The 25,715-nt window shown below is 38.4% G+C and overlaps 1 protein-coding gene across 2 annotated transcripts in view; it reads left to right on the top strand.

The window, feature by feature from the left end:
- WAPL (WAPL cohesin release factor) overlaps positions 1–16,933 on the top strand; it is an 85,868-nt gene extending 68,935 nt beyond the window's left edge. For both annotated transcript variants that reach the window (XM_044239975.1, XM_044239974.1), the window contains exons 13-19: positions 2,750–2,925; positions 3,606–3,721; positions 4,089–4,253; positions 7,880–8,087; positions 10,745–10,833; positions 14,202–14,297; positions 14,604–16,933. In XM_044239975.1, the coding sequence (XP_044095910.1) occupies positions 2,750–2,925; positions 3,606–3,721; positions 4,089–4,253; positions 7,880–8,087; positions 10,745–10,833; positions 14,202–14,297; positions 14,604–14,669 (916 nt within the window). In that variant the 3' untranslated portion in view covers positions 14,670–16,933. The remainder of the gene's footprint in view (positions 1–2,749; positions 2,926–3,605; positions 3,722–4,088; positions 4,254–7,879; positions 8,088–10,744; positions 10,834–14,201; positions 14,298–14,603) is intronic.
- The last annotated feature ends 8,782 nt before the right edge of the window (positions 16,934–25,715 follow it).

The raw sequence follows: 25,715 nt of genomic DNA, 5'->3' as shown, positions 1-25,715 counted from the left end.
GTAATAATTAGATTTACCTACCTGAGGTTGTTGTCACAGTAAAGAGATATAAATGCTAATATGTGTTAAATTATTTATGAAATTTTTAAAGATATGTTTGTTAAATATTATGTGTATGTGTAATTTTACATATTTTAAAATATTTTAAATGATGTTTAAATGTCTCATATATTGTGTAAAGTACCTGTTAAGGTATTTATATATGTAAAGGCCTAAACAGTTCTTAGCCTAGTAAGAACTAAGTGTTAATCCTTATTTTTATTGTAAATGACCTTTTCTAAACTAACCCTCTTCTGTCCTTCATACCTATTTTTCCAGATCTCCATGCAGGTCCCCCTATTTCACTCTCGCTGCCCAGTTTGCATGACATCAGGCTAATGCTATCACCTTAGTTCATGTAAAATTTCCAGTTCTGTCTCCAATCTTGGCTCGAACTTAGTACAACAGGTTCTTCCTGGTATCTCCATCCTAGTTCTTGATATTTCTGCCCTAGTTCTCTGGCTTCCAGCCTATCCAACACAATACCACAGTGGCTTAACTTTTTAAAAATAATCCCAAATGCCAAATCTCTGATTTCTTATTGTCTTTGAATGTGTATCCAAAGTCCTTGGAACAATATCAGAAGGCCAGTGTAGCCTGACTCAACTTCATCTGTTTTTTTAATCTCTTATTTTGGTACATTTCAAACATAGACAAAACAGTAAGATAAATCCTGATGTACAGGCCATTCATCTTGAATAATCACCACCCATGGCCAGTCTGTTTCCATCTGTAACCCTGTTCATAACCTTTCTATATTATTTTGAAGCAAATTACAGATTTTATATAATTTATTAAGTACTTGAATATATATAATCTCTTAAAAAGAAGACTCTTTATTTTATTTTAAAGATTTTACTTATTTATTTGACAGAGAGATAACAAGTAGGCAGAGAGGCAGGCAGAGGGGGTGGGGGGGAAGCAAGCTCCCTGCTGAGCAGAGAGCCCAGTGCAGGGCTCGATCCCAGGACCCTGAGATTATGACCTGCGCCAAAGGCAGAGGCTTAACCCACTGAGCCACCCAGGTGCCCCAAAAGAGGACTGTTTTAAAGATGTGACCACAATACTATTTTCATACCTTATAAATTATTGATTGCTTAATATTATATGCCCAGTCAGCATTCAGGTTTCCAATAGTCTCAAATTTCTGGTAGTCTTTAGTTTCCAATAGATCTGTATGTTTCCCCTCTCCTTTTTTGCCTTATATTTGTAAATTTTCTATCACAGTTAGTGCCCTTAAGTCATGTATTCTAGTTGTTTGATACCAGAGTTTTATCCTCCCTTACCAAGAATTTGCAAGTTAAATCAGTTTATTTCTTTTAAAATGTCTCTTATATACTTTATGACCCCTGACAGGTGTCTTCCAGAAGGAGGTAGGGGTGCCTGGGTGGCTCAGTCGGATGAGCATCTGCCTTTGGCTCATGTCATGATCTCAGGGTCCTGGGATCAAGCCCCACATCGGGCTCTCTGCTCAGTAGGAGCCTGCTTCTCCCTCTCTCTCTGCCACCTGCTCTCCCTGCTTGTTTTTCTGTCAAATAAACAAAATCTTAAAACAAGAAACAAAAGGAGGTATTTAATACGACAGTTTTCATCTCTTTCATCTCAGATGTTTTAGAAGTGGCAGTGGAGGTCATAATTGGATGTTTGTGAAATATCACTCCTTTGGCCCTTTGAACCTTTCAGTAGGACCCTGATAAATGCAAAGAGAGCATATTGAAAGATTAAAATGATACACCCCTGTTATTCTCCCCTCATTTACCAACTCAGACTGTGATTTAGTTCATTACTACTAAAGGCAGTTAACAATAACAGCATGGTAGTTCTGGCTAACATCTTCAAACATCTAAACACCAAGTTATTTTATATTAGACATGAGAAACACCTTCCTAACCATATGGTACATTTTAAGGAGAGGCTAGAGAGGCATTAGATATAGTGCAGTTTTCTTTAAGGGATTTGTATGGTGTATATAGTACATAAGGAATCAACTGACTGAGTCAGCTTCATGTCTAATAGACTTTTTTAAATTAATGGATCTGGTGATTTAAAGAGAGGCTTCAGAAATACTAGAGTCACTTAAGGATTACATTTCCTTGTTATTTTGGATAGCAGCTTGAGAATCCTTGGGATGTAGCTGATACCCTATGTGGCTGCCAGGAGACATGTCAGTTAAATGAACTCATGTTAAAAAACAGGATTAGCTCTAATGTTGATGAAGTATTTAATACCATCTATTTATGGTTATTTATTATGCATTATTAACATAAATAATACACTGTACTGCTAAGAGCTTGCATCTTAAATGAAAAACATCTGAATGAGATTCAGAAATGTGCAGTGTTAGTTCTTACAGGTTTTATCTTGTGTGGGGAGGGATGGTGGTAGGTCTGTTTTGTTGGACAGATTGGTAAAATGGCAACAACTTTAAGTAGTACAGATGTAAACTTCTGCAGTGAGTTTATAATTTTAACTTTCTTAGAAAAATTAAAATTATCAAGTTTTCTCAAAACAAAATTTAGCACTTAGTGTGTTATTAGACACATTTGGTATATGACTAAATAGTTTATACATTATAGCTTCTGGAGTAGAAAGAGGAATTAACTTTGCAGCATTTATGAGAGATTTAAAATGTTAAGGTCCAAGTAAATAGAAATTCTTAGTATGACTAATTTTGTTAAGCATAATAGTCTATATTTTGTTTTCTCTTAAGAGCATTACAGCATTGTGAAGGATTGATTCAGCAGTATAACCGTGCTGAGAACAGTATATGCTTACCTGACAGTAAGCCTCTGCCTCACCAGAATGTAACCAACCATGTGGGCAAAGCAGTAGAAGACTGCATGAGGGCCATCATTGGGGTGTTGCTCAATTTAACTAATGATAATGGTAAGTAATTTAATTTTCTACATGTATTCTCACTGAAAGCTTATATATTACATGTAAAAACAAGTTATTCCCCTTGTTTCTTAATGTAGTGATTTTTTAAATTGCCATCGTATAATTCACTTACTCATGTATAGATGTAACTACTTTGAGGGTTAATATTTTTAGGACCAGCCTGGTAGCTATACGGAGGCACCCAGGAGCCCAGTTGGTTGGGCAGCTGCCTCCTGCTCAGATCATGATCCCTGGGTCCTGGGATCAAGCCCCGCATCAGGCTCCCTGCTCCATGGGGAGCCTGCTTCTCCGTCTCCTCTGCCTGCTGCTCTGCCCAATTGTATTCTCTCTCTCTCTCTCTCTCAAATAAATAAAAAGTTCTGGGGCATCTGGGTGGCTCAGTGGGTTAAGTCTCTCCCTTTGGCTTGGTCATGATCTCGGTCCTGGGATTGAGCCCCACATCAGACTCCCTGCTGGGCGGGGAGCCTGCTTCCCTCACTCTCTGCCTGCCTTTATGCCTCCTTATGATTTCTGTCAAATAAATAAATAAAATCTTTTTTAAAAAAAATTTTAAAAAGAAGTAGCTACATGTTTCTAACCTTTAAGTTCTATGTTAATGAATATTGTTTATTAGTATCACATAGAAGAATCAGTAACAATTTTCACATTGTTAACATTTCTTACTTCAGAGTGGGGCAGCACCAAAACAGGAGAACAGGATGGCTTGATTGGCACAGCAATGAACTGTGTGCTTCAGGTTCCAAAGTACCTACCTCAGGAGCAGAGATTTGATATTCGAGTGCTGGTGAGTTGGAGTGATGGTTTCAGAAAGCAGTATTTGATCTATTGAGTTGATAAACTTCTTAGTTTGGGGTTTAAGAACCAACTATTTGATATATTGTGGTTTTCACTGGATTCCTTGTGAACACACCTTAATGTGCAAAAGAAAGCTATGAAGGGTTCTGTGCAAAAATTAAAAGTATAAGGACTAAAGTAATGATTTTTAAGAAGCGGTGAAATCATTGGGAAGACCATTATCTTACATACTGGTTTTTAACCATTTAGTGGGTGGTAGAACATTAAGTTTCTAGCTGTCAGCGGAAGTTACATATATTATGTTGATGTGCTTTTAATTCTCACCTGTGGTAATATGCATATTTTAATTTTTGTAGGGCTTAGGTCTACTGATAAATCTAGTGGAATACAGTGCTCGGAATCGGCACTGTCTTGTCAACATGGAAACATCATGTTCTTTTGATTCTTCCTTCTGTAGTGGAGAAGGAGATGATAGTTTAAGGATAGCTGGACAAATTCATGCCGTTCAGGCTTTAGTGCAGGTAAGTAACAACTTAAAACAAGCGAACACCTTCAATTTGTGGATTGTCCAACTTGTTCATCAGTTGCACCTTTCCCTGCTTCTCCCTCCCTCCTCCCTGTGTGTGTGTATGTGTGTGTGTGTGTGTGTCTGTCTGTCTGTCTCTCTCTCTCTCACCCTTACAGTTCACTGAGAGGCACACTGGGTTAGAATTTATACCCTTCCTTACTTTATTCCAATGACAGTTCAACTGTAATAATAATCACTCCTTAGGCATTATTAGTGAAAAGCAGAAACAAAGCGTATTTGTTGATGAATCAAAAGATTTTTTTTTTTTTTTAAGGTTTTATTTATTTATTTGACAGCGATCACAAGTAGGCAGAGAGGAGGAAGCAGGTTCCCCACAGGGCAGAGAGCCCTATGTGGGGCTTGATCCCAGGACCCTGGGATCATGACCTGAGCCAAAGGTAGAGGCTTTAACCCACTGAGCCACCCAGGCACCCCAAAAGATTTTTTTTTTTTTTTAAGATTTTACTAACAGCCATCGAGAGAGGGAACAGAAGGGAGGGGAGTGGGAAAGGGAGAAGCAGGCTTCCTGCTGAGCAGGGAGCCTGATGTGGGACTCGATCTTAGCACCCCAATATCATGACCTGAGCCAAAGGCAGATGTTTAACGACTGAGCCACCCAGGTGCCCCTCAGAAGATTTTTAATAACAAGTTAGGAATGAAGACCCAGCCCAGTTCAGGTCCTTCAAGCATTTACTTTTTGGTCTGATCTGTGCCTACTACTTTGTGTTCCTAAATATTGGGCCATAACTTTCCCCTTTCCCGGGTGAGGGAATACTTTTCAAAGTATGTCTGTAGAGTAATTTCCTGGCTTAAGAATTATGTCAGTCACCTGGGTGACTCAGTGGGTTAAGCTTCTGCCTTCGGCTCAGGTCTTGATCTCAGGGTCCTGGGATGGAGCCCCACATCGGGCTCTCTGCACAGCAGGGAGCCTGCTTCCTCCTCTCTCTTTGCCTGCCTCTCTGCCTACTTGTGATCTCTCTCTCTCTCTTGAATTTAAAGAAAAAAAAAATTGTGTCGGGGGGGGGCGCGCCTGTGTGGTTTAGTCAGTTAAGTATCTGCCTTTGGCTCAGGTCATGATCCTGGAGTCCTGGGATGGACCCCAGCTTTGGGCTCCCTATTCAGTGGGGAGCCTGCTTCTCCCTCTTCCTCTGCCCACCCCCTGACCTTGAGCTTTCTCTCAAATACATGAATAAAATCTTTTAAGAAAAAGAATTGTATCAATATGTATTTAAAACTTGATGTCTCAGATGTTGTAAGAAACTGATAAATTATTAAACACTAAAAAAAGTAACTTAAAAAATAAAAATTGAGGGAATCCTAGGTGGCTCAGTCGATTTAGCATCTCCCTTTAGTTCAGGTCATGATCCCAGGGTCCTGGGATAGAGTCTGCGATTGGGCTCCTTCCTCAGAGGGCAACCTGCTTCTCCCCTTGCCTTCCTGTTCCTCTGCTTGTGTGTGCTGTCTCTGACAAAATAAAAATCTTTAAAAAATTTTTTTTAAATTGCTACTTCTGTGGGGTGCCTGGCTGGCTCAGTTGGAGGACATGTGGCTCTCTGTCTTAGAGTTATAAGCTTAAGCCCCACATTGAGTGTAGAAATTAAATAAATAAACTTTAAAAAAATAAAAGTAAAAATTGATGTCCCCAATACACCTGATCCCAGCCACTAAACATAGTCTCTTTCTTCAGTTTACACTTCTCCCAAAAAGCTGCAAGTGAGTTTTTGTTTCTTATGGTGGGCATTGCAGTTTTTAACCTTTTTTGCCAATCTAATAGGTTCCTAAGTACCTTTGTTATTTCTTGGCTTTAAATGACAATTTGCATATGTTCAGAATTGGTAATGAACTGTCTACTTCATTGTTTCTGAAACCTTTGCTACCCTGTTAATCCTTTTGGCCTTTTTGAAACTAATAATACCTGAAAGAAGATAATCCACAACAACTTGATCTTTTTCTGATTCATAACTAGGACCCCATCATTCTCTTCTCAAATATTTTGATCTCAGGAGTTCTTTTACAGTATTAAAAATTACTGGGGACTTCAGAGAATTTTTGTTTATGTGTGTTTGATCTATTGATATTTACTGAATTTGAAATAAAAACTGAGAAAATGATAAAGACATTCCTTCCATTAGCCATCAGAGCAATAACACTATCATATAGTATGTAGATCCTGGAAAACACTGTACACTTAAGAGAGAATGAAAGAAGGCAGTAGTATTATAGATCTGATTTTGACCTCATAGATTCTCCAGAGGGGTTTTGGAGATCCCTAAATTTTAAGAAATTTTAATACCACTTTTATATAAAATTCAAATTTTATTTTTTTAGGGGTATTACAGTTTATATACCACTGTTCTCTATACCCAGCAAATTTTTGAGATCTACTTGGCATTTGCTTTGCTGGTGGTAGTTTTTAGTAACTTGGAGTTTTTCCCAAATCATACAAGTAAATGCTTTCCATACATTCATCTCTGTACCAACACAAGGAAAATAAAGTACATGAAAGCAAGGAATTCAGTGGTTGCCTTTTAACTTAGTTTTCATTGTGTACTTCCATTGTTAATAATATTAGTTGAAGTCCAGTTCTGAGTCCTCTTGAGACCTTTTACTTTTTATTTTTACTGGTGCTTGTTTATCTCTTTATTTATTTTTCTTTTAAATATCTAACTATGAGAGAGCAAACAAGTAAGCTAAGCCCGCAGGGCAGATGGTGGGGAGGGGCAGAGGGAGACACAAAATCTTTTTTTTATTAAGCTTTTATTTGTCAGAGAGAGAGCACTCACACACAGGCAGGGGGAGTGAGTGGCACCCAGGGGGAGAACCAGGTTCCCTGCTGAGCAAGGAGCCTGGTGTGGGACTTGATCCCAGGACCTGGGGTCATGACCCATGCTGAAGGCAGACTTTAAACCTACTGAGTCCCCCTTGTTTATCTCTTTACATTTCTTTCTGAAGAGGCCATGTTGCTTTCCCCAGTATTAGTTTTATTTAGTGTCCTTCCTTTCTTAATTTATTCAGTTTGCTCAGGCTTAAGAAATTTGCTGTACATCAAGTTGGTATTTTTTGCTTGAATTATCCTGTCATTATTATGCAATTTAAGGGCAGGTGTTGAGATTTGCATTCTTACAAACAATGCCTGTATCATTAGTAGATATATTTAGTTTACTTGATTGAATCCCAGTAGCATTTATACTTTCCTTTTTGCCTTCAGTTGTAGAGCAAAAGTTCCTATTATTAACCTACCCTTTTATATTTTTAATTTTTATTTTTTTAAAAAGATTTTATTTATTTATTTGACAAAGAGAGAGAGAGCACAAGCAAGCAGAGAGAGACAGGGAAGCAGGCTACCCACTGAGCAGAGAGCCCGATCTGGGGCTCGATCCCAGGACCCTGAAACCACGACCCGAGCCTAAGGCAGAGGCTTAAACCACTGAGCCACCCAGGCGCCCCTAACTTACTCCTTTTAACCAGACCGCATGCTTTTTAGGGTTAGTGATCTTAAAAGCAAACATAACTTTATATTTGGGTGCATACATGTTGCTTGATGTTCTTTTAATGACCTTCAAAAATAATTTTTATCAGCTATTCCTTGAGCGAGAACGAGCAGCCCAGTTGGCAGAAAGTAAAACAGACGAATTGATCAAAGATGCTCCCACCACTCAGCATGATAAGAGTGGAGAGTGGCAAGAGACAAGTGGAGAAATACAGTGGGTATCAACTGAAAAGACTGATGGTACGGAAGAGAAACATAAGAAGGAGGAGGAGGAGGATGAACTTGACCTCAATAAAGGTACATTTATTTTAAATCGTGTATTCAAATTCAGAATGTTTTCTCCTTTTTTTTTTTTTAAATTTTATTTATTTGACGGACAGAGGTCACAAGTAGGTAGAGAGGCAGGCAGAGAGAGAGGGGGAAGCAAGCTCCCTGCCAAGCAGAGAGCCTGATGTGGGGCTCGATCCCTGGACCCTGGGATCATGACCTGAGCCGAAGGCAGAGGCTTTAAACCACTGAGCCACTCAGGCGCCCCTGTTTTCTCCTTCTGAAACATTTTTAATTCATGTGTTGTCATAATCTTGCTATTATTTTATGGCCTCTCTAGTTCAGTGTAGCAAGCTTTAGTATTTCAGTGATTATAAGAGTTCTTTGCTGGCTTCCTAGCAGTGAGGAAGGCACATGTGCAGTGCAGGAAAGGTCTGCCTTTTCTTCCTGCTCTGGCCTTTCTTTAATCACCTGAAAAGAGAGTGGTTGAACAGTAGGACTCCTAAAGGTTTTTACAGTTTTGAAATTTTGATTCTTGTATGAGCCTCACTTATAAATTGAGATCTATTATCATAAACTATGGTAATAGTTCTCAAATGGTATGTCGTGGCTTGGAAGCACAGTAAGGAATACACTGACGGAGATGTTACATTTATTATCTCTTGTCAACAACTGGTATTGGATTTACTGTTTATGCAAGTACTGCAGGATAGTCATTTGTCACCCAGGTTATAAGATTGAATAATGTTTAGCCTCAACCAAGCTAGGAAGCAAGTCCCAGCAAATGTCTTTTTCTGAGCCTAGTCTTGTTCTCTTATGCCCACTTTTCCACTAATGGCATTAGTTCTGATATTGTAAGAAATTGCTGTTCCGTCTTCTAAGTGTTCATGTTTCCTTTGGCATAATATTTTTGGTTTCTTAGCAGTCTTTTTTAATAACAGCTCTGTTGGGGTAAGCTTGTGAGGACTACTGTAATGAAGTACTGTAGACTGAGTGGCTTAAAAAGCAGATGGGTTTCCTCACAGTTCTGAAGGATCCGCATGTCAGGGTTGGTCTCAGGCTTGACTGTCCAAGCTTGGATTATAGATGACCATCTTTTGCCTATCTTTTTAGATAGTCTTCCCTCTTTGTATATCTTTTTTCTAATTTCCTGTTATGAGGATGGCAGACAGAGTAGGCCTCCACCCCAGTGACCTCATTTAAACTACCTCTTTAATTAAACGCTCTATCCAAGTGTAGTTGAACCCTGAGCTACTGGGGATTAGGAGCTCAACATATGCAAGGAGTGGGGCCATAGTTCAGCAGGTAACAAGGTAAAATTCACCTTTTTAAAGTGAATAATGGAGTGGTTCTCAATACATTTACAAGGTTGTGCAACCCATCAGCACTCTGTAATTTCAGAACATTTTCATCACCCCCAAAGAATCCCTATACCCATTACCTTCTGTTCTCCCCTCCCCAGCCAGTGGCAACCACTAATTCTGTCTCTAGATTTGCCTTTTCTGGACTTTTCATGTAAGTGGAATAATATGTAGCCTTTTATGACTGGCTTCTTTCATTTAGCCTAATCTTTTCAAGGTTCAGTCATGTTGTAACATGTTATTAGTACTTAAATGCTTTTCATAGCCAAATACTCCATTGTAAATGTGTACCACACTTTATCTAGTTATCAGTTGATGCATGTTCGGTTGTGTCCACCTGTGGCTCTTAGGAATGATGCTGCTGTGGCCTAGCATTCATGTACAAGTTTTTGTATGAACATATATTTTTACTTCTCTTGGGTGAAAGTGCTGGATTATTTGTTAACTCAGTGTTTAATATTTTAAGGAACTACCATGCTCTTTTCCAAAATACCAGCTTCATTTTACATTCCTACTACCCATGTATAAGGGTTCTGGTTTCTACAAATCCTTACAAATAGTTATTCGTCTTTTTTATTTTAGCCATCCTAGTGGGTGTGAAGGTATATGTCACTTGATTTGCAGTTCCCTGTTGAATAAATAGTGTCAAGCATGGTTTCACATGCTCTTTGCTCATTTACATATCTCTGTTGTCTTTTCACTTTCTTTTTTTTTTTTTTCAATTTATTTATTTTCAGAAAAACAGTATTTATTATTTTTTCACCACACCCAGTGCTCCATGCAAGCCGTGCCCTCTATAATACCCACCACCTGGTACCCCAACCTCCCACCCCTCCACCACTTCAAACCCCTCAGTTTGTTTTTCAGAGTCCATAGTCTCTCATGGTTCACCTCCCCTTCCAATTTACCCAAAAGCACATACCCTCCCCAATGTCCATAACCCTACCCGTCTTTTCACTTTCTTGATGGTGTCTTTTGAAACAAAATTTTTAAGTTTGATGTTCAGTTTATCGGAGTTTGTCACATTTGGTTTTGGGGTGTTAACTAAGAAGCGGTTTCCTAACCTGAGGTCATAAAGATTTAGTCCTTTATTTTTGTCGAAGAGTTTTATGGTATTTGTGCTTATATTAAGGTCCCTCTTCCATTTGCGTAATTCTTTGTTAATTTGTGTGGATATCATTTTCCTAGCACTATCAATGTTTAAGGAGTTCTGAAGAAAAGATAACTAACAGAATTGTTGGTGTTCTGGGTAGGATTGTTTTTTGTTGTTGTTTTTGTTTGGTTTTGGTGATATACTGATACAGTTTTGTGTTTAAATCTTCTCAGCCCTTCAGCATGCTGGCAAACACATGGAGGATTGCATTGTGGCCTCATACACAGCACTACTTCTTGGGTGTCTCTGCCAGGAGAGTCCAGTAAGTAATAGTTCAGTATTGTTTTATGTGTCTTAAAAAGATATCCTTGTGACAACTTTGTACCATCACCTAATTAACTTATATATTACTGTATTTTCCCCCCTCATGTTAAAACTTTCAAATATTTGGTAAACCTTTTTATAATTGCTTATTTTTTTAATTTCATGATTTTAAAGGTACATTCCAAAACAAAAGTTTAATGAGAAAGTTTTTGAGTGATGAATGAATTGATTTACATGGCTTTCATTGAAGTAAAAGCGTAATATAAAACCTATGCTCAGCTGGCTTAAGATGGAAAAGTATAGTCTCAGCGATATTATGTGCTCTTTGTCTTTAAACCCTACTGTCTTGTGGTAGGTCACCTCCTGGCCCCATGCTTGCTCTGGCTGCATGTCTCTTCTAGTTAAGTAATGTCCAACAGAAGGCGGCGGCCTCTTCATGTCTGTTTCTTTTTAAGAGCAGTGTTTTCTTCCCTCTGGGATCGTTCCACACCCACTGTACCAAGTAGAGTTCCCTTTACCTTGGCCAGCATTGGCTCATGTGACTTTTGACTTATTGGCAAGGAAAATAGGATTATTAAAGATTTAGATGATGATGATTTCACTGGTAGTATTAGTGTCCAGTTGGTGGGGTTGTCAGCACGGAAGCAGAGGGTTTTGGCTGTTGGGACAGTCACTGGGAGGACTTCTTAAGGGAAAGGTCTAGTGGAAGAGCCAGATTTTAAAATGAAAAGGAGGTTCTTCTCCTTAGGAGCCAAGGGCATTCAGGAGGCAAGAATGGAAGTCTATTCTGTAGTGAAAGGGTTAGCTTCTCTTTTGTGTTTTTTGTTTTTGTTTTTCCTGATTCCCTGTCTCTTCCATATTTATATTATAACCAAGCTCTGATCTAAATGCATAGTAGCCTGCTCCACTGTGACCCTTGTTGGCACCATGGCTTTCAAGAACAAGACCAAAGTTCTCATCATTGCTGTGGAGGCCCTGCAGGATCTTTATCCCTGTTCCTGAAATCTTTTCAGCTCAGTCCTTTTCCTTATTTCCTTCAAGTCAGAGATTTTAAGGGCAAATGAGAAACATGCATCAAGCAAAGGGAAAGAGGGAGACGCACGTCTCCAAAAAATAATGGGCTTACTATTTAATGACTTTTTAGGTATTCTATTTTGCACACACCCTAGTTTCAGTTGTGTTCTTTTTTTAAAGATTTATTTATTTATTTGACAGATCATGAGTAGGCAGAGAGGCAGGCAGGGAGAGAGAGAGGAAGGGAAGCAGGCTCCCTGTCAAGCAGAGAGCCCGATGCGGGGCTCGATCCCAGTACCCTGGGATCATGACCTGAGCCGAAGGCAGAGGCTTTAACCCACTGAGCCACCCAGATGCCCCAGTTGTGTTCTTTTTTTTTTTTTTTTTTTTTTAAAGATTTTATTTATTTATTTGACAGAGAGAGATCACAAGCAGGCAGAGAGGGGGTGGGGAAGCAGGCTCCCTGCTGAGCAGAGAGCTCGATGTGGGACCCGATTCCAGGACCCCAAGATCATGACCTGAGCCGAAGGCAGTGGCTTAACCCACTGAGCCACCCAGGCGCCCCAGTTGTTCTTTTTTAAATAATAGGTGTAGACATTAACTTATGATACTGGCACATGTGATTTATCTTTGGCCATTTTTGTCATGTGAATGTCATGTACCTATTCATCGGTATCTCTCTTTTCTAAAGAGATCATAAGGTCCTTAAGTTCTGGGCAATGTTGTGAATTCATAGAACTCTAGGTGTCATTATTGCCTTGTAGGGGGTCATTATGATTACCTGCCCCCCCCCAAAAAAACTGGGTGATAAACAAAATGTAAAGGAAATTGGTTTGCAGAATGTGTAAATGGAAGAGATGAGAAAGCAGGTCATTGTACTGCATTGTAAAGGCTGCTTAATGGAAGCCCAGGGGATTGGGTCATCTTCCATTGCATCTTGGAAGCTGTATAGTTTCCATCGGGATTGCCCTTATGACATTCATCTGGTGCATTGCAGTGGTCAGTCTCCTCACTGGTCTTTGTCTTTTCTGCTCTCTTGACTCCATTCCTGAAATCTTGGACACTGCCACCACAGCTGACTTCCCAAAGAGTACATCTGATCACTACTCTTTACAAATCTTTCTTGGTTTACCATCAGTTAGGGAATCATGACTTTGTTTACTGCTACAAGTAAAACTTAAAACTGCTTCTGCTTTTTCTAAATCTGTCATACCCATTGGGTATTTTCTAAATTTCCCAGATAAGCCATGCCATTTCTCATTTTTTTAAGTTTATTTAAGTAATCTCTACATCCAGTGTGGGGCTCAAACTCACAAATCCGAGATTGAGTTTTATGCTTTTCTGAAAGAGCCCCTCTTATTTTTTCTTTTTGTACCTGCTATTCTCTGTTTAAAAACACATGATATGGCTCCCCTTCCCATGCCCCAGCCATAGTATGTTGGATTCTGTAGAGAATATTGATAGAAAAGGGTTTGATTATTGAGGGCTTCACTCAAAACCTCGGGTCTGTTCATTTATTTTGTATCATAGCAATGCAGTTCTCTTCTGAGTGGCCTTTGTAGCCACTGAAGCTACTGCTCTTCCTGCCGTCATGCTGTCTTCCTGGAATTGTTTAAAGACATTCTTAAACCCAGCTTTTCTTTAGCTGTGTAGTTTCCATTGGGATTGCCCTATAACATTCACCACTCCAGTGACTGATGTTGCATAATTTAGCATATGGTTACTTAGTAACATTTATTAGATCTTTTCTGAAACTGTATTCATACTATTTTATCATTTCAAAAGTACATTGACAAAAAATGTTTAAAAAAGAGAAGGAGGGATGCTTGGGTAGCTTAGTCAGATTGGTTTTATATATGTGTGTGTATATAGCAGTGTCCTCTGCTGGCATTGCTGACATTCTCTCATGAAACAAGATGATCTTTGGAACGATCTGGTTAATTCCCAGCCTACATAGGAACATGAGGATTTTTATTATTCCATAAGCACCAGAGTACATTCTCAATTTCCCCCTTATTTTCTTGACATTGCTTCCCACCCCAACACACATATACTCAGCAGTGCATTTTATTCTTTCAGGCATTTTTCTGTATACTTAACAAAAGTAAATATGGATACAGGTGTAGCTTTTGCCAGTTTTACCTTTCTGAGCATGGGATGGAGTAGGGAATGCACACATACACACACACAAAAGCAGAGTTTAGGAGGGTGGAAAAGACAATGGCATATTAAACAAGGAGGTCAAGGACCTTGTAGAAGTTTGGAAGAAGGTATGTGCCAAAACCAGCAACACAGTGTAGGGTGCACTGTTTTCTGCCACCTGACCAGTATATATTTGATCTCTTTTCTCAGATCAATGTGACCACTGTGCGAGAGTATCTGCCAGAAGGGGATTTTTCAATAATGACAGAGATGCTCAAAAAATTCCTGAGCTTCATGAATCTTACTGTAAGTAGCTTCTGTTGCAGTTTCTGTGGTCATAAATATGATGCATTAATGACCATAGAAATGAAAATCCTGTATGGCCCTCATGACTAGAAGCAAAAAGGGATTTTCTTGTGATGTATTGTTTTAAGGTAATAGAAGAGCAATATATTTGGCCATAATAATTAACAATTATCAAAGCCACCATTTAATCTTAGTGTTTTGATTTGTAGTGGTCAGTTTAGTGAAGCTAAAAAAATTTAAGCTTTGATTTGATACTTGTTAAATATTAACTGTTACTTCCTCTTCCCCTCTCCACGCTTCCTTCAGTGTGCTGTTGGAACCACAGGCCAGAAATCTATCTCTAGAGTGATCGAATACTTGGAACATTGCTAGCTGCTTTACCTTTGCTTCAGGTGCTCGGTAATGCTGGAGCTATTCTTAGACAAAGAAAAGTCATGAAAGAAGTCCTTGAAGATATACCAAGAACATTCATCAGTATCATTCATGTTTGGATTTTTAAGGCCACCTGATTTCTTCGTCATGCATTCTGCATTTGCTAAATGACAGTTACTACATCAATCTGCAACTATCAAAAATGAGGGAAAAGGTTCAGGCTGTTAACAATTCCATGCAGTATTTAAATACACTTAACTTTGGCAGAGTTTATACTCTCCCCTTGTTCTCGGCAAGTTCTAAGGGGAGAATTTGTGCTGCTGTTAGTGCAACTGCTGTGTATGTTGAGCCACTGTTGTCATGCCAGCCAGGTGCAAAGGCAGCTTAGCTACTGAGGTATCGAATGTTTTGAGGACATTCTAGACAACAGCTTAGTTCCTTTTTCAGGCTCATTTGCTTTTGCTTTTTTGTTGAATGATTCCAATCGTAAATAAAGCTTTTAATAATTTTGTGAATTTTTTTTCGTTGTTGTTCCCTGAACTACTGTCTATATTTAAAATTAGATGGAATCCAAAGACACAAGGGATTAATAGTATATTTTTTTATTTTTGATTTGGTTTGGGTTGTTGAACTCTTTTTCACTTTTGAGACCATAACCATATTATCATACCATGATGAATCGTAGCTGTAGACACAAGAAAACCGACAAGTTTGATGGAATATTATGTAAGATGATATGCCCTGTTTTAAAGGATGAAGCAAGATAGACAAACCCAGGGTAGTTTCAGCTTAATACTAGAGGAGGCTCTTGAAGCATAAAGTTTTGAGGGAGGACTCTCTAGATATATTTTCTAATGTTCAGTCATGTAAGGAAGCTAAAACACCAATGTGGAATTCATGTTTCCAGATAATGTGTATATTCTTATAGAGTGACAGGATCAAATGCATAAACGCAAAGCCTTAAATTGCTGGTTCAGAGAAGATCCTTTTTTTCATTCAGATTCTTAGTTCATAGAACAGTGTGTTTGGAAAATAGTCATGGAACACACAAAACACATATATTTAATTTCAGAACATTGCAAATCTTTGTGTTAATTATTATTCAGTCCACTGGTTAAACTTTTTTGTTGTTGTTGATTGGGCCTGAATACAGGCTTTCCAGAGATTTCTTTCATTAATACTTTTAAATACCTTTCAGGTAGTTCTATCATGTTTCTTCATTGGATTTGTAAAACTTGAAGCCATAAAAAATATTAGTTTGGTGTGTATTGAGGAAAATAGCTTAAAGTCTAACTGTTACTCATTTAGACTTTGTTATTTCCTTGTATAAAGTGACAAATCGGGGCTCTTGTATCAGTGCCAGCTGTAATGTTTTTTAAATGCAGTGGCTGCCTTCTATTGTCTTCCTATTTTTGATAATGCAGATTGTTGGGAAATCTATAGGAAGTAACTGATTCCAGGCAAATTGTTTTCTTCCTCCTACCCACCCAACCCCCACCCATCACCTTTTAACAGCATAGTTATGCCAGTGTAACTTGGGAAAGATTGAGGTTTTATTTGCCCTGAGTATAAAAGCTAGCTTAGCAAACTTTTAAAAGTATATCAATAAGTGATATTCATAAAATTGAATTAGTTAGATATATTTTGTTTAATAATTTTAAAGTGCATTGATATTTATTAATCATTGGATTTAGGGAAGAGGGACAGATTTTTGGTAAAAACTGACTTGTGGCAGATGGTAAAGAATATTACAAAATGTTTGGATGAGAACAATCAGGGCGAACTACATTTTTCTGTTACACTGGTAATCATTTGAGAATTGATTTACCTCAGTGTTTAACAGTTTTTTTGTTTTGTTTTGTTTTTTAAATAATAACTAATTGTCAAGCACTGATAGAGATGCAGACTTTGGTGGGGGGTGGTGGGGGAGAAATCACCTCACCAGCTGCAGTGCATTTGTGTGTTTTTAACCCTCAGAGAACTCTGCATTTTAGGGTACTTGAGGCTGACTTGCAAATTAAAGTTTTAAAGTAACCTTTTTTTCCATTGTAAATATTTCTGTAAATACTACCAATTGGAAATTAGAACAGTAGAGTACTTTTCTGAATCCAATCCTATTTTTATTTTATACAGTATTTCTCAGCTGTGATCTTTGGAGCAAAAGCCAACGGCAGGAAAAAAATAGTTTGTACCAGTTTCATGAAGTATGTCTTTGGGTTTTTGTAAATAATTTTAACTCAAATAAAATTGCTACTTTCAATACACATGTTGTCTTTAACATAAATCTATTGAACTGTTTTGGAGGAAGAAGTCTCATGATTTTGATACTGCTGACCAAGGGGAAACATGTGTTACGTGACTTTCCCTTCAACATACACGTAAAAACCAATTTTTGTTAAACATTATGTACTAATCCATGTTCTTAATGCTTCTCTAAATGTAATGCCAGTTCTCAGAAACACAGGTTCATTGAGGATGATGACTTTCTACTTGTATAGTTATGCCCTTGATACATTTATTAAGTTAGCTGCCTTAGTCTTTTTGCCTGAGTATGACCCAAAACTTCTTTTTAACTTTTTTACAGTTGCTTTTTAGTTGTTCAGTTTTCTTCTTGTCAGACTTTTAAGTTTCCTGCATGGAATACAAGTGGATTCCTCAACCTCTCCTTACTGCTTTTAATCACAAAACTAGATTAAAGGATCTTCTGTGAGTTCCCATCCACTTTACCCCTTCCAGCCATAAACAGTGTATAACCCTGTTTAAGAGTGCAGACTGTGGATCTAGAAAGACCTAAACCATATACATATATTTGGAAACCCAAGTGCTGATGTATGTTCGAGCAATTTCCCAGACTTTTATTCTACTTACTCAGCTAGAAGATGGTGCTCCTGCTTGCTTCAGGGTTGTGAAGACTCAGTGAAACTGCATGTGAAGCAGTGGCGCACTGTGTTCCAAACGTAGATCCAAGTAAATGGGAGCTTTCACCAAACAGTTCTGTTCGCACACTGTCAGGAAATTAAAATGTTCTCAACAATGGAGTAGACTACCGTGACTATTTCAGACATTTGGGATAATGGCTTTCATATTGCTGAGGCCATTGGGTTTGGATCCCTTAAACTGCAAGTCTCTAAAATTATTTTCAGAATTGTTAATATCTTGGTAGTGACTAAAGCAGGGAGAAAATGAAACAAACTTGAGTGATTATTAAAATGTTTCCAAACATGTCCCTCCAGTTTTCTTACATTGGAAGGAAAGACCGGAAGAGGTTTGCCCAATTCACTGTCAGTTAATGGTCTTCTGATACTGGATGCATAGATTAATAACTTGATCTAGAAAATCTTTATTTTTAAAGGTTATTTATTTATTTATTTATTTATTAGTAATCTCTACACCCAACATGGGGCTCAAACTCATGACCTTGAGTGTTGCATGCTCTTCCAACTAAACTAGCTAGGCACCCCTAGAAAATCTTTAAACTGAACAAAGATTTTTAATAGTGTTTTGGTCATACCTCTATTTCCTTAGCCTCTGTGCAATTTAAATACTCCAAAGGTTTATGTTTTGGGTTAAGGAGCAAAATCAGAAAACTCTATTAGTGTACTACCTAGTTTTCAGTTACCTAAAAGAACCTGTTACCTAGGGTTGTATTACAGAGGGTGTTGCTCAATGGAACTATACTGTTGGGAGGTTCATAAATCTTAAAGTAGTTTAATACTTAGTAGATTGTAATAAATTAGAGATGGATGTTATAATCCCTACAGCATCCAGTAAAAAACAATGCAGAGACATAAAGGGTAGAGTTGCTTACAAGAATAAAAATGGAGCACTGAAATACTTTGGTTAACCAAAAAAAGATGAGAAGAGTAACCAAAAAAAATACTGAGATAAATAGGAAACAAATAGCAAGAGAAAATAAATTTAAAATTCACACGGAAATGCAAAGGACCTAAAGAAGTCAAACTAATCTTTAACAAAGCTGTTTGATACACACTATTGAGCTCAGTCTCATAAAACTACAGTAGTTGAAAGCTGATATTAGCATAAGGAGAAAAAATAAGTAAAAGATGTACACCTACACAAACGTATATGGTCAATTGATTTTTGACAGGTACCAAAGTAATTTAATGTAGAAAGTATTTTTTTTTAAGATTTTATTTATTTGACAGAGATGACAAGTAGGCAGAGAGGCAGGCAGAGACAGAGAGAGGAGGAAACAGGCTTCCCGCTAAGCAGAGAGCCTGACATGGGGCTCGACCCCAGGACCCTGGGATCATGACCTGAGCTGAAGGCAGAGGCTTTAACCCACTGAGCCACCCCGGTGCCCTGGGTGTATTTTTAACACATGGTTCTGAGACAACAGGATATCTATTAAAACAAAAACAACAAAAAACTCTGACCCCTACACCTCATGCCAAACACAAAATAACAGATCATATATAAGTGTGAAAGTGAAAACCCTAGAGTTGTTAGAAGTATGAAGGATATACTCATCATTTGGGGATTGGCATCAGATAACCAGTAAAGGAAACAATGGATTAGATTTCATCCAAATAAAACACTTGTTTTTCAAAAGACACCATTAAGAAAATGAAAAAGCAAACCTCAGACTAGGAGAAAATAATCACAAATTGTGTGCTTGACGAAGGACTTGTGTCCAGAATATAAAGAATTACAACTCAATAATCAATCCAGTTTTAAAATGGGCTAAAATCCTGAATAGGTACCTCACAAAGGGAACATGAATAACCAATAAACACATTAGTCATCATGGAACTGCAACTCTAAATTAGAAGATATGTTCAGTAGAGCAGACAATTTGAAATATGTTGATACTAAATGTTGACACTAGTAATTGAGGGGCACCTGGGTGACTACATTAGGCATCTGCCTTTGGCTTGGGTCATGATCTCAGAGAGTCCTGGGATGGAGCCCCATGTCAAGCCAGCTTCTCCTGTCCTGTTCTCTCTGTCTCTCTCAAATGAATAATTAAAATCTTGAAAAAAAAAATTGAAACTGTTAATGTTGTGGGAATGTAAAATAACACCATTTTGGAAAAACTTTTGCAATTCATTGTAAAAGAGCTGTCCCCCAACCCAGCATTTCCATGTTCTCCAGGAGAAATTAAAACATTCCATGGAAAAACTTGTAAAAAGAAATATTGATAGCTATTAACAATAGCTTACACTAGAGGGCACTCAGCTGGCTCAGTCAGTAGAGTGACTTTTGATCTCAGGGTCATGAGTTCAGAATCCCATGTTGGGCATAGAAATTGCTTAAAAAAAAAAAAAAAAGTCTAACAATTGGCAAAAAAAAAACCACAAAAAACAAAACACCAACTCACAAATACCCATCAACAGTCAATGTATAAACAAATTGTATTTAAGCAATAGAATGCTACTTAGCAATAAAAATGAATGAAATCGGGCGCCTGGGTGGCTCAGTGGGTTAAGCCGCTGCCTTCGGCTCAGGTCATGATCTCAGGGTCCTGGGATCGAGTCCCGCATCGGGCTCTCTGCTCGGCAGGGAGCCTGCTTCCCTCTCTCTCTCTCTCTGCCTGCCTCTCCATCTACTTGTGATTTCTCTCTGTCAAATAAATAAATAAAATCTTTTAAAAAAAAAAATGAATGAAATCCTCTTTCAATCAACAGCATGGATAAATATTGTATTCATAATGCTGAAGGGGAGATGAATAAGAAAGTGTACATACAACCTGAACCAACTGACACAAATTTGTAGAACAGGCAAAACTAGTTTAAGTTGAAAACACAACAGTTGGGGCACCTGGGTGGCTCAGTGGGTTAAGCCTCTGCCTTCAGCTCAAGTTATGATCTCAGGGTCCTGGGATTGAGCCCTGCATTGGGCTCTCTGCTTGGCAGGGAGCCTGCTTCCCTCTCTCTCTCTGCCTGCCTCTCTGCCTGCTTGTGATCTATCTCTCTGTGTCAAATAAATAAATAAAATCTTTGAAAAAAATACTCTAAAAAATAGCAGTTTATCTAGCAGATAAAAGGTTAGATGGAAAATGCTACATGTTAAGGAATTTTAAAACACCTCTTAATTCATAGGCAAAAGAAATTATAATGAAATTTTTAAAAACTTGGAACTTGGGGCGCCTGGGTGGCTCAATGGGTTAAGCCGCTGCCTTCGGCTCAGGTCATGATCTCAGGGTCCTGGGATCGAGTCCCGCATCGGGCTCTCTGCTCGGCAGGGAGCCTGCTTCCCTCTCTCTCTCTGCCTGCCTCTCCGTCTAGCTTGTGATTTCTCTCTGTCAAATGAATAAATAAAATCTTTAAAAAAAAAAAAAAAACTTGGAACTCAATAAAAATAAAAAGTATCAAAAGTTACAGGATGCAGCAAAACGGACCTAACAAGAGATGTTTAACCTCAAACATCTATATAAGAAAAACAGGAGCTGAAAATTCTAAAAAACCCACTCCATTTTAAAGATAGAACAAGAGCAATAGAATAAACATTTGATGAGTAGAGAGAAGGGAATAGGAATGTTTTAAAATTTAGCCCAAAATTGATTATTTGAAAAGGATAACTTAACTTTGAGGACACTGAGCAAGAAAGAAAAAATCAAATATAATTTTAAAATTAAATATAAAAATACAAAAGTATAGCAACAGATTAAGAAGACATTAACTGGGTGCACCTGACTGGCTCAGTCAGTGGAGTGTGTGACTCTTAATCTCAGCATCCTCAGTTCAAGCTCCACATTGGGTGTGGAGCCTACTTAAAATAAAAATTTAAAAAAAAAAGGGGACACCTGGGTAGTGCAGTTAATGAAGCAACTGATTCATGGTTTCAGCTCAGGTTGTGATCTTAGGGTCATGAGATGGAACCCTGCATCAGACTCTACACTCAGCATGGAGTCTGCCTTGGATTCTCGATCCCTTTCCCTCTGTCCCTCCCACTTGTCCTTTCTCTTTCTTTCTCTCTCTCTCTCTCAAATAAATCTTTAAAAAAAAAAGACATTAACTGAAAGATTAGAGGAGAAATAAATGAAACAGAGACTTTAATTATGATTTATTTTTTAATTTTAAGTAGGCTCCATGCCCAACATGGAACCTGAGCTCAGGACTCTGAGATTAAGAGTTGTATGCTCTACCAACTGAGCCAGAAAGGTGTCCCTGAAATAGAGACTTTTATTTTAATTAATTAAAAAGATTTATTTATTTGAGAGAATGGGGGATGTAGTAGGGGTAGAGGGAAAGGGAGAGAATTTCAAGCAGACTCTGTGCTAAGCACAGAGCTTAAAACGGTGCTTGCCATAGGGCTCAGTCCCACATCCCCAAGGTCATTGCTGGAGCCCAAACAGGGTGATCACCTCTGGCTCTAACTGAGACACCCAGGTGCCCCTGAAATAGAGACTTTTAAAGAAACAGAAAAGGTCAATGAATCTCTGAGTTTGTTCTCTGAAAAGATAAAACTGAAAACTACCAAAACTGAACCAGGAAGAAATAGAAAACCTGAACAAACCCATAGCCAGAAAGGAGATTGAAGCAGTCATCAAAAATCTCCCAAAAAACAAGAGCCCAGGGCCAGACGGCTTCCCAGGGGAATTCTACCAAACATTTAAAGAAGAATTGCTATTCTCCTGAAACTGTTCCAAAAAATAGAAATGGAAGGAAAACGTTCAAACTTATTTTATGAGGCCAGCATTACCTTGATCCCAAAACCAAGACAAAGACCCCATCAAAAAAGAGAATTACAGACCAATATCTTCGATGAACACAGATGCAAAAATTCTCACCAAAATACTAGCCAGTAAGATCCAACATTATATTAAAAGGATTATTCACCATGACCAGGTGGGATTTATTCCAGGACTGCAAGTTTGGTTCAACATTCGCAAATCAATCAATGTGATATAATACATTAACAAAAGAAAGAACAAGAACCATATGATACGCTCAATAGATGCTGGAAAAGCATTTGACAAAGTACAGCATCCTTTCTTGAATAAAACTCTTCAAAGTGTAGAGATAGAGGGCACATACCTCAGTATCAAAGCCATCTATGAAAATCCCACAGTGAATATCATCATCAATGGAGAAAAACTGAGAGCTTTTCCACTACGGTCAGGAACAAGGCAGGGATGTTCATTATCACCACTGCTATTCAACATAGGACTAGAAGTCCTAGCCTCAACAATCAGACAACAAAAGGAAATTAAAGGCCTCCAAATCGGCAAAGAAGAAGTCAAACTATCACTTTATGTGGAAAACCCAAAAGACTCCACTCCAAATCTGCTAGAACTTGTACAGGAATTCAGTAAAGTGTCCGGATATAAAATCAATGCACAGAAATCAGTTGCATTTCTATACACCAACAGCAAGACAGAAGAAAGAGAAATTAAGGAGTCAATCACCTTTACAATTGCACCCAAAAACATAAGATACCTAGGAATAAACCTAACCAAAGAGGCAAAGAATCTGTACTCCAAAAACTATAAAGTACTCATGAAAAAAATTGAGGGAGACACAAAGAAATGGAAAAATGTTCCATGCTCATGGATTAGAAGAACAAATATTGTGAAGATGTCTATGCTACCTAAAGCAATCTACACATTTAATGCAATCTCTATCAAAATACCATCAATTTTTTTAAAGAAATGGAACAAATAATCCTAAAATTTATATGGAACCAGAAAAGACCTCAAATAGCCAGAGATATGTTGAAAAAGAAAGCTAAAGTTGGTGGCATCACAATTCCAGACTTCAAGCTCTATTACAAAATTGTCATCATCAGAACAGTATGGTACTGGCACAAAAACAGACACATAGATCAATGGAACAGAAAAGGGAGCCCAGAAAAGTCTATGGTCAACTAATCTTCAACAAATCAGGAAAGAATTACCAGTGGAAAAAATGCTGTTGGGAAAATTGGACAGCCACATGCAGAAAAATGAAACTGGATCATTTCCTTATACCACACATAAAAATAAATGAAAGACCTCAATGTGTGAAAGGAATCTATCAAAATCCTTGAGGAGAACACAGGCAGCAACCTCTCTGATCTCAGCCACAGCAACTTCTTCCTAGGAACATCACCAAAGACAAGGGAAGCAAGGGCAAAAATGAACTATTGGGACTTCATCAATATCAAAAGCTTTTGCACACAAAGGAAACAGTCAACAAAACCAAAAGACAACTGACAGAATGGGAGAAGATATTTGCAAATGACATATCAGATAAAGGGCTAGTATCCAAAATCTAAAAGAACTTATCAAACTCAACACCCAAAGAACAAATAATCCAATCAAGAAATGGGCAGAGGACATGAACAGACATTTCTGCAAAGAAGACATCCAGATGGCCAACAGACACATGAAAAATGTTCCACATCATTTGGTATCAGGGAAATACAAATCAAAACCACAATGAGATACCTCCTCACACCAGTAAGAATGGCTAAAATTAACAAGTCAGGAAATGACAGATGCTGGCAAGGATTCAGAAAAAGGGGAACCCTCCTACACTGTTGGTGGGAATGCAAGCTGGTGCAACCACTCTAGAAAACAGCATGGAGGTTCCTCAAAAAGTTGAAAATAGAGCTACCCTACGACCCAGCAATCGCACTACTGAGTATTTAGCCTAAAGATACAAATGTAGTGATCCGAAGGGATACCTGCACCCCAGTGTTTATAGCAGCAATGTCCACAATAGCAAACTATGGAAAGGACCTAGATATCCACCAACAGAAGAATGGATAAAGATGTGGTATATATATACAATGGAATACAATGCAGCCATCAAAATTAATGAAATCTTGCCACTTGCAATGACGTGCTTGGAACTAGAGGGTATTATGCTGAATGGAATAAGTCAATCAGAGAAAGACAATTATCATGTGATCTCCCTGATATGAAGAATTTGAGAGGCAATGTGTGGGGAGTTTGGGGGGTAGGGAAGGAAAAAAGGAAACAATTTGATATCAGGAGGGAGACAAACCATAAGAGACACTTAATCTCACAAAGCAAACTGAGGAGTGCTGGGGGGAGGGGGGAAGGAGAGAGTGGTTGGGTTATGGACATTGGGGAGGGTATGTGCTATGGTGAGTGCTGTTAAGTGTGTAAACCTGGTGATTCACAGACCTGTATACCTGGGGCTAATAATACATTACGTTAATAAAATATTAAAAAGAACAACAACAACAATAAAAAAGATAAAACTGAGTAACCTTTTGCTTGATTCACCAAGAAAAAAGAGGACTTGAATAAATAAAATCAAATACGGAGAAGAAATAACAACAAACACCACAGGAATATAAAGGATTATAAGAGGATATTATGAAAAAAATATGCCAACAAATTGAACAATATAGAAGAAATGTATAAATCCATAGAGACCTACAGACTACCAAAACAGTCAGGAAGAAATAGAAAATTTGAACAGATTGAATGCCAGCAATGTAATTGAGTCTGTAATCAAAACCAGGACCAGACGTCTTCACAGGCAAATCCTACCAAACATTTATTATTTATTTAAGAGAGAGAGAGAGCATGAGCACATGGGCAAGTTTTGGGAGGGGCAGAGGGGGAAGGAGAGAATCTCAGGCATGCTCCCCTCTAAGCACGGAGCCCGCCTAGGGGCTCATGACCCATGAGATCATGACCTGAGCTGCTATCAAGATTCGGAGGCTCCACTGACTGAGCCATCCAGGCGCCCTGAGTTAATGCCTACTCAAACTATTCCAAAAAAATGTAAGAGGAGGGGTGCCCGGGTGGCTCAGTGGGTTGGGCCTCTGCCTTCACCTTGGGCCGTGGTCTCAGGGTCCTGGGATCGAGCCATGAGTTGGGCTCCCTGCTCAGCAGGAAGTTTGCTTCCCCCGGACTCCTGCCTGCTGCTCTGCCTACTTGTGATCTCTCTCTCTGTCAAATAAATAAATAAAATCTTTTCTAAAAAATGCAAGAGGAAGGAGAATTTCCAAATTCATTCTTTAAGCCCAGCATTACTCTGATAGTAAAACTAGTGAAAGATGCTACAAAAAAAGAAAACTACAGGCCAATATCTTTGGTGAACATAGATGAAAAATTCTCAACAA

This window comes from Neovison vison, chromosome 2 (genome assembly GCF_020171115.1).
Source record: "Neovison vison isolate M4711 chromosome 2, ASM_NN_V1, whole genome shotgun sequence".
Lineage (NCBI taxonomy): Eukaryota > Metazoa > Chordata > Mammalia > Carnivora > Mustelidae > Neogale > Neogale vison.
The sequence above is the reverse complement of the archived record's forward strand: the minus strand, read 5'-3'. Positions and strand labels throughout refer to the sequence as shown.